At 39.6% G+C, this 14,360-nt stretch overlaps 1 protein-coding gene across 12 annotated transcripts in view; it reads left to right on the forward strand.

Moving 5' to 3' along the window:
- CNOT10 (CCR4-NOT transcription complex subunit 10) overlaps positions 1 to 14,360 on the forward strand; it is an 83,713-nt gene that overhangs the window by 33,130 nt on the left and 36,223 nt on the right. For all 12 annotated transcript variants that reach the window (XR_010411244.1, XM_064590364.1, XM_064590367.1 and 9 more), the window contains exons 6-10: positions 5,139 to 5,225; positions 5,889 to 5,972; positions 7,709 to 7,826; positions 12,035 to 12,184; positions 13,908 to 14,110. Coding sequence is in view for 11 of the 12 variants with exons in the window: in XM_064590364.1 (XP_064446434.1) it covers positions 5,139 to 5,225; positions 5,889 to 5,972; positions 7,709 to 7,826; positions 12,035 to 12,184; positions 13,908 to 14,110 (642 nt within the window). In the remaining variant the exon portion in view is untranslated. The remainder of the gene's footprint in view (positions 1 to 5,138; positions 5,226 to 5,888; positions 5,973 to 7,708; positions 7,827 to 12,034; positions 12,185 to 13,907; positions 14,111 to 14,360) is intronic.

A 14,360-nucleotide genomic window follows, 5' to 3' on the forward strand; every position in this document is an offset into this window, starting at 1 on the left:
TGAAATATAATTCACTGTACAGAATGGTTGCTATGGTTAATCATACCGTAGTATTACATACTTGAAAATGGCTAAGAGAGGGCGCCTGGGTGGTTCAGACGGTTAAGCATCTGCCTTCGGCTCAGGTCATGATCCCAGGGTCCTGGGATCGAGTTCTGCATCGGGCTCCCTGCTAGGCGGGGAGCCTGCTTCTCCCTCTGCCTCTGCCTCTCTGACTCTCATGAATAAATAAATAAAACGTTAAAAAAAAAAAAAAAGAAAAAATGGCTAAGAGAGTAGATCTTTAAAGTCCTCAGCACAAGAATAAAAACCTTTTGTAATTGTGTATAGTACAGTGATAGATGTTTTTTTTTGTTTTTTTTTTTAAAGATTTTATTTATTTATTTGAGACAGAGAGAATGAGAGACAGAGAGCATGAGAAGGAGGAGGGTCAGAGGAAGAAGCAGACTCCCTGCCGAGCAGGGAGCCCGATGCGGGACTCGATCCCGGGACTCCAGGATCATGACCTGAGCCAAAGGTAGTCGCTTAACCAACTGAGCCACCCAGGCGCCCCAGTGATAGATGTTTTAACTAGACTTATTTCATAGTATTTACAAATATTTTTATGTTGTATACCTAATAGTATTTGTCAGTTATACCTCAATTTAAGAATTCTTATAATAAAAATCAGAAGAATTATGCCTACCCTCAGGCGGCCCACAGTCTAGGTAGGGAGAGACAGATGAGTTAAAATTTTGATTAATGGGGCAACTGACTGTTGCTCTACCAACTCGATAGAGCATGTGACTCTTGATGTCAGGGTCGTGAGTTCGAGCCCCACGATGGGCATGGAGCCTACTTATTTAAAAAACTAATTTGATCAGTGACCTTAAAAAGCAAATATAATTCACATCTACAAAATTTAACATTTTAAGGTGTATAATTCAGTGGCTTTTAGTATACTCACTGAGTTGTAGAACTGTCATCACTATCTAAATTCCAGAACGTTTCATCACCCCAAAAAGAAACCCTGTAGCTGTTAGCACTTTTTCCCCTTCCCTCAACCCCTGGTAACCACTAATCTACTTTATATCTTTATGAATTTGACTATGCTGGACATTTCATATAAATGGAATCATACAATATGTGGCCTTTTGTGATTGGTTTCACTTGGCATAATACCTTCAAAGTTTATCAAGTTGTAACATGTACTTCATTCCCTTTTCATGTACTTCATTCCTTTTTATGGCCATATAATCCTCCACTATGTACTTTTGCCACATTTTTTTTAATCCATCAGTTGATGGTCATTTGGGTTGTTGTCCACATTGACTTATAAATGATGCTGCTATAAACATTTGTGTACATATTTTTGTGGTGGCATATATGTTTTCATTTTTCTTAGGTATATGTTTAAGAGTGGAATTGCTGGATCATACGGCAGTTCTATGTTTAATCTTGGGAGGAACTACCAGCCTGTTTTCCAGAGTAGCTACACCATTTTACATTCCTACCAGCCTTTCATGAAGGTCCCAGGTTCTCCACATTCTTGCCAACCTTGTTATCTTTTCTTTTTTTTTAAGATTTTATTTATTTATTTGACAGAGAGACAGCGAGAGAGGGAACACAAGCAGGGGGAGAGGGAGAGGGAGAAGCAGGCCTCCCGCCGAGCAGGGAGCCCAATGCGGGGCTCGGTCCCAGGACCCTGGGACCATGACCCAAGCCGAAGGCAGACGCCCAATGACTGAGCTACCCAGGCGCCCCCTTTTTTTTTTTTACACTGTAACCATCCTAATGGATGTAAAGTGGTATCTCATAGTGGTCTTAATTTCTGTGCTTACTAAGGGTGTGTGTTTGCATCTTTTCATGTGTGAAATGTTAGTTTTATAGAATGTAAAGATTAGAATTAAGACAATAGAAATCCATAATCTGGATAAACAGGGCAGTTTTTTTATTTAAGATTTTATTTTTTTTATTTATTTGACAGAGAGGGACAGCAAGAGAGGGAACACAAGCAGCGGGAGTGGGAGAGGGAGAAGCAGGCTTCCCGCTGAGCAGGGCGCCTGATGCAGGGCTTGATCCCAGGACCCCCCGGGATCATGACCTGAGCCGAAGGCAGACGCTTAACGACTGAGCCACCCAGGCACCCAGGGCAGCTTTCACTAGAGAAAATTTCATCATTTAAGTTCTTCAGAAAGAGTGCATGTTTATGACATATTCTGGGATAAGAGACTTGGTGTACATTAAGAATACTTTTTAGATCTCATGGGGTTTTTTTTTTTTAAAGACTTTATTTATTTATTTGAGAGAGAGAAACAGCATGAGAGGCGAGAGGGTCAGAGGGAGAAGCAGGCTCCCCACTGAGCCGGGAGCCCAATGCGGGACTCAATCCCAGGACTCCGGGATCATGACCTGAGCCGAAGGCAGTCGCCCAACCAACTGAGCCACCGAGGCGTCCTCATGGGTTTTCTATTTTTAAGATTTTATTTGTATTTTTAGTTATTTATATTTTTGAAGATTTTATTTGAAAGAGAGCGTGCACACATGTGCGAGTCGCAGGGTGGGGCAGAGGGAGAGGGAGAAGCAGGTTTCCTGCCCAGCAGGGAGCCCAATGTGGGGTTTGGTCCCAGGACCCCAAGATCATGACATGAGCCGAAGGCAGACGCTTAACTGACTGAGCCACCCAGATGCCCCAAGATTTTCTTTTTAAGTAATTTCTACACCCAACGTGGGACTCAAACCCACAACCCCGAATTCAAGAGTCACAAGCTCAGCTGACTGAGCCAGTGGAGGTGGCCACCATGAGGTGCCCCTCTTGTTTGTTTTGCTTGTTCTCTAGTTGTCAACGGATGGTCCTCTCTTCCTGTCCCTGTCCTTTTGTTAAAAAAGGAGTTATTTGTAGAAAACAGATTGTTAATACCTTTCTTTCTACCTGTTTAAGTTCTCGAGGTTTAAAAGTAAGTATCTAGGGTGCCTGGGTGGCTCAGTTGGTTAAGCGACTGCCTTCGGCTCAGGTCATGATCCTGGAGTCCCGGGATCGAGTCCCATATCGGGCTCGCTGCTTGGCAGGGAGTCTGCTTCTTCCTCTGACCCTCCTCCCTCTCATGCTCTCTGTCTCTCATTCTCTCTGTCTCAGATAAATAAATAAAATCTTTAAAAAAAAAAAAGTAAGTATCTAGGGAGCCTCGGTGGCTCAGTCATTAAGCGTCTGCCTTCTGCTGGGGTCATGATCCCAGGGTCCTGGGATCGAACTCAGCGTTGGGCTCCCTGCTCAGTGGAGAGTCTGCTTCTCCCTCCCACTCTTTTTGCTTGTGTTCCTTCTCTTACTATGTCTCTCTCTGTCAAATAAAATCTTTAAAAAAATAAAAATAAAATAAAAGTAAACATCTAGCATTATTTTTTACAATTTAACAGGTGTAGATAGAAAATAATTCAGTTAGGGGCGCCTGGGTGTCTCAGTCATTAAGCCTTTGGCTCAGGTCATGATCCCAGGGTCCTGGGATTGAGCCCCGCATCGGGCTCCCTGCTCCGCGGGAAGCCTCCTTTTCCCTCTCCCACTCCCCCTGCTTGTGTTCCCTCTCTCGCTGTGTCTCTTTCTGTCAAATAAATAAATAAAATCTTTAATAAATAAATAAATAGAAAGAAAATAATTCAGTTAAATCATCTTAGCATTATTCCTCAACACTGTGTGGTAAAATACTTTGTTTTTATATTCAGTATATAAGAGAGTTGATAAAATAAAATTCCGTTCAAAAGATGCTGTGTCCTCTGCTAGATACTAAAGTGACAAAAATAAAAACCTTATAGTTCACACTTCGTGAGAGAGGAGAAAGATGGGGAAGCATCTGTCCAGGGACTGGGAGGAAGGCGAGTAGGGACGATTTTGGAGAAATTTAGGGGCGCCTGGGTGGCTCAGTCGGTTGAGTGTCCGACTCTTGATTTCGGCTCAGGTCGTGATCTCAGGGTCAAGAGATCAAGCCCCACGTAGGGCTCTGTGCTCAATGCGGAGTCAGCTTGAGATTCTCACTGCCTCTCCCTCTGGTCCTCTCCCCTGAAATAAATACTGATTTTGGAGAAGTTTGGATGTTTGATTTGGGCCTTGAAAGATGTAATATAATTCAACTAGTCAGAAGCAGAAGGGTGGAGCAGAGTAACTGGCATGGCAGAGAAAACACAGAAGGTGTGAGAGTGGTTACATTGGAGGAATTTCTGGTAACCTGAAATGCATAGTACACCTGAAAAATGTAGATATAGGAGATCAGGAGATGAGATTGGCAACTCAAATATTGGTCACATTGTGAAGGATTTTGGATATTACTAGGAATCTAGCATATGATGTTGGCAGTGTTTATACCAGAGTAAGTTTTTAAGAGGGAAATGACATGGGGGTACCTGGGTGGCTCAGTCTGTTAAGTGTCTGCCTTGGGCTCAGGTCATGATCTTGGGGTCCTGGGACTGAGCCTGACGTCAGGCTCCCTGCTCAGTGGAGAGTCTGCTTCTCCCTCTCCCTCTGTCCCATACCTCCCTCTTGTTCTCTCTCTCTCAAATAAATAAAAATCTTTTACAAAAAATGTAGACATCGGGGCGCCTGGGTGGCTCAGTCGTTAAGCGTCTGCCTTCGGCTCAGGTCATGATCCCAGGGTCCTGGGATGGAGCCCCACATCGGGCTCCCTGTTCAGCGGGGAGCCTGCTTCTCCCTCTCCCACTCCCCCTGCTTGTGCTCCCTCTCTCTGTGTTTCTGTCAAATAAATAAATAAAATATTTTAAAAAAATGTAGACATCAAAAGTTTAAAAAAGGGACGCCTTGGTGCCTCAGTCAGTTAAGCATCTGCCTTCGGCTCAGGTCGTGATCCCAGTGTCCTGGGATCGAGCCCCACATTGGGCTCCTTGCTCATTGGGGAGTCTCCTTCTCCCTCTCTCACTCCTCTGCTTGTGTTCCCTCTCTCGCTGTGTCTGTCAAATAAATAAAATCTTAAAAAAAAAAAAAATTCCTATTACCCCCTCCAGACTATTATACCTGAATCTCTGGGAGTGAGACCTGGGATTCTATAGTTTTAAAATATTCTGTAGGTGATTCAGATAAGCTCACTTGTAAATCACTGATTTAATTATGGTAAAAAATTTTTAATTTTGGTTAACTTTGTTTTACCACCCTACAGACTGGTAATAACACCAACAAAGACGGATCAAATCATAAAGCTGAAAGTGGAGCCCTAATAGAAGCTGCAAAATCAAAGATTCATCAGGTAGCATAAATTCTCAGAGAGGTTATGCATCACGTATATTTACTAATAGTTATGAATGATGAAGAATGTGATAGATCATTGAAAGCAGTAAATAATTCAAGGCATGTATATTTGTTTGGCTTTGAAATATTATAATTTAAAAGCATATTTATCCTTCTAATTGTATTTGCTTAAAATGATAATGCAGTATCTTTTCTTTAATTACTTGATAAAAGATTGAGAGAAATGGCCTGGGAATGTATTGGATGATAAAATCAGTTTGTAGACTACTAAAATTCATTCTTAATTAGCCAGGTGCAGATAAAAATGATAGGAATTAGAGAATTGCTGAATCACTGTATTGTGCCCCTGAAACTAATACTGTACGTTAATTATACTGGAATTAAAATATAAATTAGTATTTTAAAAAGTAAAAGAATTGTTAGGATTTTTGCTTGGAATTTAAGTATAAATTTTATTCTACCATGTTTTTTGTTTTTTAGAATGCATTCTAAGAATACAGTAAAAATAGATTAAGATAATTTAAAACTTAGTTTTGCAAGTAACTGGTATAACTATGTTGTAAACAGATTGGGTTGAAATTTCATTTAACTAGAAAGTAAAACTACTTCAGCATGTGTAAATCCATCATAGTTCTCACATACTAGCATTTTCCTTTGATAGTATAAAGTAAGAGCTTATATCCAAATGAAGTCCCTGAAAGCATGCAAAAGGGAAATCAAGTCAGTCATGAACACAGCTGGAAATGTAAGTTTCTTCTTGATTTTCTTTTTTTTTTTTTTTTTCCAGTTTGTAACTTTTATGTCCTAAAACTTTCTTGTTTGGATAGTAGGTATTTGTCAGTCTTAAATAATTTATTTTAGTCTATTATAGTATATATATACTGTTACATATAATCCTTGACATTGAGTTGTAAAGTGATGATCATACTGTGTCTATAATTTAATACTTTTCTCTCTTAAAATTATAGCAAGCATTTTCCCTTGGTGTGTAGCCCTCAAAACCACCATTTTAAATAGCTATCTAGTATTCTGGAAATGGTTTATCACAAGTCACGTAAACATTTACTATTAGACACTTCAGGATTTTATTAGTTTATACTCAAAACATTTATTAAAGATTAACAGTTCAGCTATAGCCCAAACCTACCCTTTCCAAATGATCTTTGACTTGACAGTACCTCAATTTGACTAATGTTGCTAGAGTATTTGAGATAAAATTACTCCTTCCTTCCATTCCCTCCACTCCACTCCTCCACTGATACATAAAGTTTAAGACTGTGGAGGGAAAAGGTAGAATTGTGAACGTTCTTGATGCTTTTGGGAAAACTGTTAATTTTAAGTATGAAGTCATAAGGAGAAATAGTTTGGCTTTGAAGTATTGTAGTAGTTTGTACTACAGTTTGTAGTAGGAATGGTTCAGGATAATTGACCCTAGAAATCCTAGGCAGGATCCAGATTAGTCACTGGGTCAGTACTCAAGTGATTTTTGAGGAGAACAAATTGTAGCCAAAGTCTGAGGAGGTAGACTTGAGGCTAAGAGGGAAAAGCCTAACTAGCCAGCTAACCGTTATCAAACCTTTTTTGAGATAAAAGACATGATCCCTGCCTTAATGGAAGCTATATTCACAGGGGAGAGAGAAACAGGAAAATAAATAATTGTAATGCAGAGTAGTAGTAATACCTAAATCAGGAGGAAGTATTGCTACCCAGAATAAGCTTTGGAAGCCCTTTTTCCTCAATGACCAGGAGGCAGAGCAAAGCATGAACAAGGACTTAGAAGAAAAGCCTATAGCTAAGCTAAAGTGAATAAATGATGAGACCAGGATTCCTGATGTCCTCTTGGATGGATGTTTAGTCTGCAGATCTATGCATACCTTTGCACTCTAAATAGGTATGATACAGATGATCCTCCACTAGGAGGATTCTTAGGGGAAGTGAAACATGGTCTGCCATCCGAAATGTGATCTTTGTCACAAGCAAGATTAGCTCTTGAAAATAAGGTATTCTGTTAGGCAATTCTTCCATCCACAGAATGACACTTTTTTTTTTCCTATTTGGAAAGGCATTGGATTATTTGTGTCCCTTTGGGTTCTAATGAAGGTGCATCTGTACCCTAAAAAATAAGGGAGACCTCCAATCTCTCTAAATAGTCATTGAACTGAAGGACCTAGTTAAATTGGCTTCCAAGTAGTAGTATAATAAATGAAGACAGTCTGTTGATGATCTGCAGACTGTATTCTTATACATATGTACTGCGTGTATTTTTTTTAGGCAGACCCTTAATTCAGTTGATAAGGTACTCTCTGATAAGGTTTAATTTTTTTAGATTGTGAAAGCAATGAAAAATTGCTATAGTTTTTTGTGAGCATGATTTAAATGATTCACTTATGCTCTTGAATACATGCCAATACAGCAGTGTGATTATGATCTCACAATTGACATCTGAAAACAAAATATAAGCAACTTATATTTTCTTTACAGTCTGCACCCTCTCTATTTCTTAAAAGCAATTTTGAGTACTTAAGAGGCAATTATCGAAAAGCTGTGAAGCTATTAAATAGTTCAAACATTGCTGAACATCCAGGATTCATGAAAACAGGTAAAAAAAAATTGTGAAATTCTAGTATTTTTTCTGGCTCTTCTGTCTTTTGTTGTTTATTTCCTATAGTGCTCTTCAGTGTGATTTTTGCTTATTTTTTATTTTTTTATTTTTATTTTTTATGACAGAGAGGGAACACAAGCAGGGGGAGTGGGAGAGGGAGGAGCAGGCTTCGCACAGAGCAGGGAGCCCGATGCAGGGCTTAATCCCAGGACCCTGGGATCATGACCTGAGCTGAAGGCAGATGCTAAATGATTGAGCCACCCAGGAGCCCCGCTAATTTTTTTAAATGAAATGTTTTATTATTTCTGCTGCAGAAAATTCTTAGAATTTATTCTATTATTTGTTTCCATTTTATTTATTTTATAGATTTATTTATTTTAGAGTGGGAGTGAGCATGGGGAGGGGCAAAAAGGGGGGGAGCAGAGAGAGAGAGAAGCAGACTCCCCACTGAGTGCAGAGCCTGAGGCTGGACCAATCCCAGGACCTGTGCCAAAACCAAGAGTTGGATGCTTAACCTACTGAGCCACCCAGGTGCCCCTATTTGTTTCCATTTTAGAAGAAGCTTCGGGGCTCCTGGGTGGCTCAGTCGTTGAGCGTCTGCCTTCTGCTCGGGTCATGATCCCAGAGTCCTGGGATCAAGCTCCACATCGGGCTTCCTGCTCTGCAGGGAGTCTGCTTCTCCCTCTCCCACCCCCCCGCTTGTATTCCCTCTCTCCCTGTCTCTCTCTCTGTCAGATAAATAAATAAAATCCTTAAAAAAAAAAGAAGCTTCACTCCTTTACTTTTCTTTCACCTCATGTATGCTTTCTTTCATTTCATTTTTTTTTTTTTAAGATTTTATTTATTTGAGAAAGGGAGAGTACAAGCAGGGGGAGCGGCAGAGGGAGAGGGAGAAGCAGGCTTCCTGCTGAGCAGGGAGCCCAATGTGGGGCTCCATCCCAGGACTCCAGGATCATGACCTGACCTGAAGGCAGATGCTTAACCGACTGAACCACCCAGGCGCCCCCATTTCATTTTTTAATACCAGCTTACAAATTATGTCCAGGATGTAAGGTCCTTGGACTTTTACTTTGTGAAACGAGATCTTTTAAGGAAATGAGATGATAATGTTTTTACTTTTCCCTTTTCTCCTGTAAAAGCTGTGACCATATTATGATTTTTTAGATTAACTATATCAAAAATATTTCTATAAAGTTGGGAAGATAATTATCGTTATCTGTTTTCTATTTCGAAAGTTTTTAAAAAATATTTTATTTATTTGTCAGAGAGAGTGCACAAGCAGGGAGAGCGGCAGAGGGAGAAGCAGGCTCCCCACCGAGCAGGGATCCTGATGGGGGACTCAGTCCCAGGACCCCGGGATCATGACCTGAGCCGAAGGCAGACGCTCAACCGACTGAGCCACCCAGGCGTCCCTGTTTAGAGAGTTTTATTTATTTATTTATTTATTTTAAGATTTTATTTATTTACTTGACAGACACAAAGTGAGAGAAGGAACACAAGCAGGGGGAGTGGGAGAGGGAGAAGCAGGCTTCCTGCCTAGCAGGGAGCCCGATGCAGGGCTCGATCTCGGGACCCTGGGATCATGACCTGAGTCGAAGGCAGACATTCAACAACTGAGCCACCCAGGTGCCCCTAGAAAGTTTTAATGAGGTTTAAGCGTCAGCTTAAGCATCCAGCTCTTGATTTTGGCTCAGGTCATAATCTCAGGGTAGTGAGATCGAGGCCTGCATTGAGCTCAGTGCTGGGTGTGGAGCCTGCTTAATTAAGATTCTGTCTCTCCCTCTGCTCTTCTCCGTGTCTAAAAAAGAAAGGTTTTTGTTGTTTGTTTTTTAAAAAAGGTTTTAATGAGTTGCTTAATACTGTTGGTAAAATGAAAGGTAAAATTTGGGGCTTTCTTTTAAGTTCACATCATTGCTATTTTATGGGGAGAAAGGGGGAAAATCCATTTATTCAAGAAATGAAGTCAAACTATTGAAAATGCTTTATCCCAAGTTTAAAATGCAAAGATGGGGACGCCTGGGTGGCTCAGTTGGTTAAGCCTCTGACTCTTGGTTTCAGCTCAGGTCATGGTCTCAGTGTTGTGAGTTTAAGCCCCAGGTTGGGCTCTGCACTCAGCGTGGAATCTGCTTAAGATTTTTTCCCCGCTCTGCTCCTCCCCCCTTCACATGCACATGCACCCGCACTCACTCTCTCATAAATAAATAAATAAATAAAATCTTAAAATGCAAAGGATGAATAAGGTTTTTGGGGATGTTTTCTTTTAGATTCTATCCAGACGCGAAGATAGAACACACATGCAGGGGCGCCTGGGTGGCTCAGTCGGTTATATGGCTGCCTTTGGCTCAGGTGGTGATCCCAGAGTCCTGGGATCAAGCCCGGAGGCGGGCTCTCTGATCAGTAGGAAGTTGGCTTCTCCCTCTCCCTGCAGCTCCCCCTTGTGCTCAAGCACTCGCTCTCTCTCTCTCTCTCTCTCCCGTCAAATAAATAAATGAAAGAAAATCTAAAAAAAAAAAAAAACCACACCTGCAGACATACTCACCTCCCCCCGCTTTACCCGTTCTGTTAAGTGGGGTTGTAAAAGATGGAGAAAAGCAATTTGTTCCATTACAGTTCTCTTGGATATTCTGTTTATTCTGAGTACCCATTTTTAATTGTGCTAAATTTTCATTTTTGCTGTTTTTATTGTCATAATTTCCCCTCAGAGTCCCATAACACCCAAACACCGAAATGATCTTTAAGACTAAAAATTCAGTATCCTTTGAGAAAATTTTGCTTAGGATTGTCTTGATACAGATTTCAGAATCAATATTTTTAGGCTCTACAGTGGAGTGAGGAGTAGGACATATAGTTGACTACTCAACAGTTAAGATGATCTAATGGGAAAGATTTTTATATAGTAGTTATATATTTTATGTACTGAATTTTTTATAGTTATTAATTTAAAATATTTTCTCATGTAAAATTATTTTTTGCTGCTGATAAAATACGCTTATTGGAAAAGATTCAGGAATAGAATGTTTCTTAAATTGTTCACAGTGCCACTACCAGAGGTAGCCTCCTTTAAATAAACATTTTAATGTGTTTCCTACTGTCTTCCCCAGAAGCCTACTCTTTGTCTTTTTAAAATACCATTGCTCAATTTAAGAACACATCAGAAGAAAATCTTTAGATTTTAGTATTAAGCATTGAATATCCTGAGTGTTAATTTTGTCAGTCTGATCTGGTATTTTATATCATTGTGGAAAAGACAATCAGTAAATTGTTTTGGAGTATTTGGGAAGCAGTTTAGAAGAAGAAAACTAAAGCTTGGATTGCTTTCATTACAGCAAAATAAAACCCAGAGGAATGAAGGGTTGAAAGCAACTAAAGAAAACTTGAATATTTTAATTTTGGGGGGGGGATACTTGTGTGGGGGGAATACTTGATTTATCCAAAATGCAAGAACCATAGATTTTAGAAAAGATGATTAAATTTCACCACATAAAAATGTAAAACTTTTTATGATTAAACACACACACATACACACTGAAGCAGGTCATAAGACAGATGACACACTGGCTTTGGGGGGAATATTTGAAACAGATGTGACAGAAGGTTTCTATAACATACTAACAGGTAACCAATAGGAAAAACATCTGTAACCAAATAAAAAAATGGGTAAAGAACAGAAAGAAGCAGTGTATTACAGGATAAGAAATACAAATGCCTAACAAGCTTGAGAAGATAGATGCTCAGCCTTAGTGATAATTAAAGAAGTGTGAACTAAAAGAACAGTGAAGACTTTAAACAGGCAAAAGCAGGATTTTATATATTGTTTAATGTATTCTTGCTACTCATTTAGTATGTTTCCATATATACTGATTCTTTCCAGTTTCTACATAATATTTTGTTGTGTGGATGCAGTGCATATAATGTTACTAATAAATACTTCTTGTTCTTTGCATTATTATATTATTTGCCCACAATTATTTAAAAATCAGAAGAAAAGATTAAGCAGGCTAACAAAATCAATGGGTAGGGTTTATCACCTTTAATAAAAGATTTTAAAAGGAAAGGAGCTTAGAAAATTTTCAGATGTCCTGAATTTCAGATGCCTTATAAACTTTCCTATAAGGACCAGGTGGAATTCCTGTTGCATTGCCAATTCTTGTGTGGCGTATGTCAACAGTAACATTTTTGGACAAATTTATTTGTGTTTTTGTCAGGTGAATGCTTGAGATGCATGTTCTGGAATAATCTTGGTTGCATCCATTTTGCCATGAGCAAGCACAATTTGGGAATTTTCTACTTTAAAAAGGCTCTGCAGGAGAATGACGGTGTTTGTGCACAGCTGAGTGCAGGCAGCACTGATCCAGGTGAGCCCATCGCTGGGGGACAGCTCGTATCTTCCTACTTGAGAGATGATATTAAAGAGCAAGCATCTGAGCACCCAGTAGTGTAGAAAATTGTTGAGTCACTGTGTTGTATGCCTAACACTAATATAACAAGGTAAGTAAATTATACTGGAATTTAAAAAGTAATTTTTTGTTTTTGGTAAAGAATAAATAGGTAGATAGTGATCAAGTTTCTGGTCAGAATGCATCCATATGTGCCTGCCTACAATTAACATCGACCCTGCCCAACGGGTTTGACTCCGGAGACTTAGTAGATATGGCTACTTCAAATAGCAAGGTGGTAGGAGTAATTATCAAAGAAATTTAAATTACGTTTACTTTTTCGTGGATTTGAAAATCAGTAATCACACATGGTAATGTTATAAAGCAAAGTATGTTGCTAAGATTTCTCGACTAGTTTTTTTGGTGTTTTTTGTTTTTGTTTTGTTTTGTTTTTTAAGTAAGCTATATGCCCAATGTGGGGCTTGAACTCACAGCCCTGAAATTAAGAGTTGCATGCTTTACCAACTGAGCCAGCCAGGTGCCCCTAAACTAGTTTTATTATAGCTTCTTTCCAGGGTTTCACATGGGATGTTATAGGCAGCACCTGACAGTCTTTTTTATTTTTTTATTTTTTTGCACCTGACAGTCTTTGAGCAAATTCCTGAAGTTTCTTACTTTAATATTCATATGATATGGATCCTTGACCTGGAATGCTTAAAATCAAGCAATTATGTAGCTTTTTTAACCATAAAAAAAACTGATGAAAAGTGTATCCAAAATCATAAGTAGTCTTTTTTTTTTTTTTTTAAGATTTTATTTATTTATTTGAGACAGAGAGAATGAGAGACAGAGAGCATGAGAGGGAGGAGGGTCAGAGGGAGAAGCAGACTCCCCGCTGAGCAGGAAGCCCGATGCGGGACTAGATCCCGGGACTCCAGGATCATGACCTGAGCCGAAGGCAGTCGCCTAGCCAACTGAGCCACCCAGGCGCCCTAAGTAGTCTTATTTTATTGTAGACTGTGAAACTTTGAATAAGTGAGTGAACCATAGTCATCGTAGGTATAATATATTAATTTTTATTTCCATAGTAAAGTTCCCAAACTCCTGCTAACATTAGCTGAATACTTCTGGTTAAGAAAGCACATGACAATAAAATGGCTAACCAAAATGAAAGTTAAAAAAGAAAGTGAATCTTCTGAAAAGGTGGAAAGGTGGTTAAAGATTCATAGGAGTCAGTGGGTCCTATCTATTTTGTTTGCCTTTCTGGACCATTGTTACCTGGGGAGCTGGCAAATGAGAAGAGACATCTCTGGCCACACCAGCACAAGCAACTGAGATGACTCTGGAGGATATTTGTGGGGTTGAGGATGAAGATCATCACTAATAGAGAGCTGTTACAACTTTACACTGGGCCGGAACACCTACGTGGCTCAGTTGGTTAAGCATCTGCCTTTGGCTCAGGTCATGATCCTGAATCCTGGGATCCAGCTCTGTGTCGGGAGTCTGCTTCTCCCTGTCCCTCTGCTGCTCCCCTTGTTTGTGCTCTCTCTGTCAAATAAAATCTTCAAAGAAACACAAAACTTCACACTGGAGTCCTTGGTATTAAACAAGGTAGTATTTAAGTATTTAGTGGAATAAATGTTTTCAGTGTAACTGTTATTTTTAATCTAATGTTTTTTTCTTACCTAATTTGTATCATTAGGCAAGAAATTTTCGGGAAGACCCATGTGTACATTACTAACCAACAAGAGGTATGAGTTGCTATATAACTGTGGCATTCAGCTTCTTCACATTGGAAGACCTCTTGCTGCCTTTGAGTGTCTGATTGAAGCTGTTCAGGTTTATCATGCAAATCCCCGCCTCTGGCTAAGGTTGGCTGAATGCTGCATTGCTGCAAATAAGGGGGTGAGTGCTCTTTGGGTATCTTATACACTCCCCCCCAACTTGTTACATAGAAAGCAGAAAATACTTGAAAACACACAAGACCTCATTCCCTTTATAACTCTCAGAGAATTTATAAAGATAGTCTGTTCTTCAACAGTTGGACAAAAGATTTAGTTTCTTAAAGTCACTTGTTAAGATTCTTAAAGTATAGCAGCCTGTATCAGCAGTCACATTAAAGAAGTGAAGCCAACAAGAGGGTCGTATCTGTTGG

This window comes from Mirounga angustirostris, unplaced genomic scaffold, assembly GCF_029215605.1.
Source record: "Mirounga angustirostris isolate CCGP_5_RB_7025 unplaced genomic scaffold, mMirAng1.0.hap1 SCAF_1, whole genome shotgun sequence".
Taxonomy (NCBI): Eukaryota; Metazoa; Chordata; class Mammalia; order Carnivora; family Phocidae; genus Mirounga; species Mirounga angustirostris.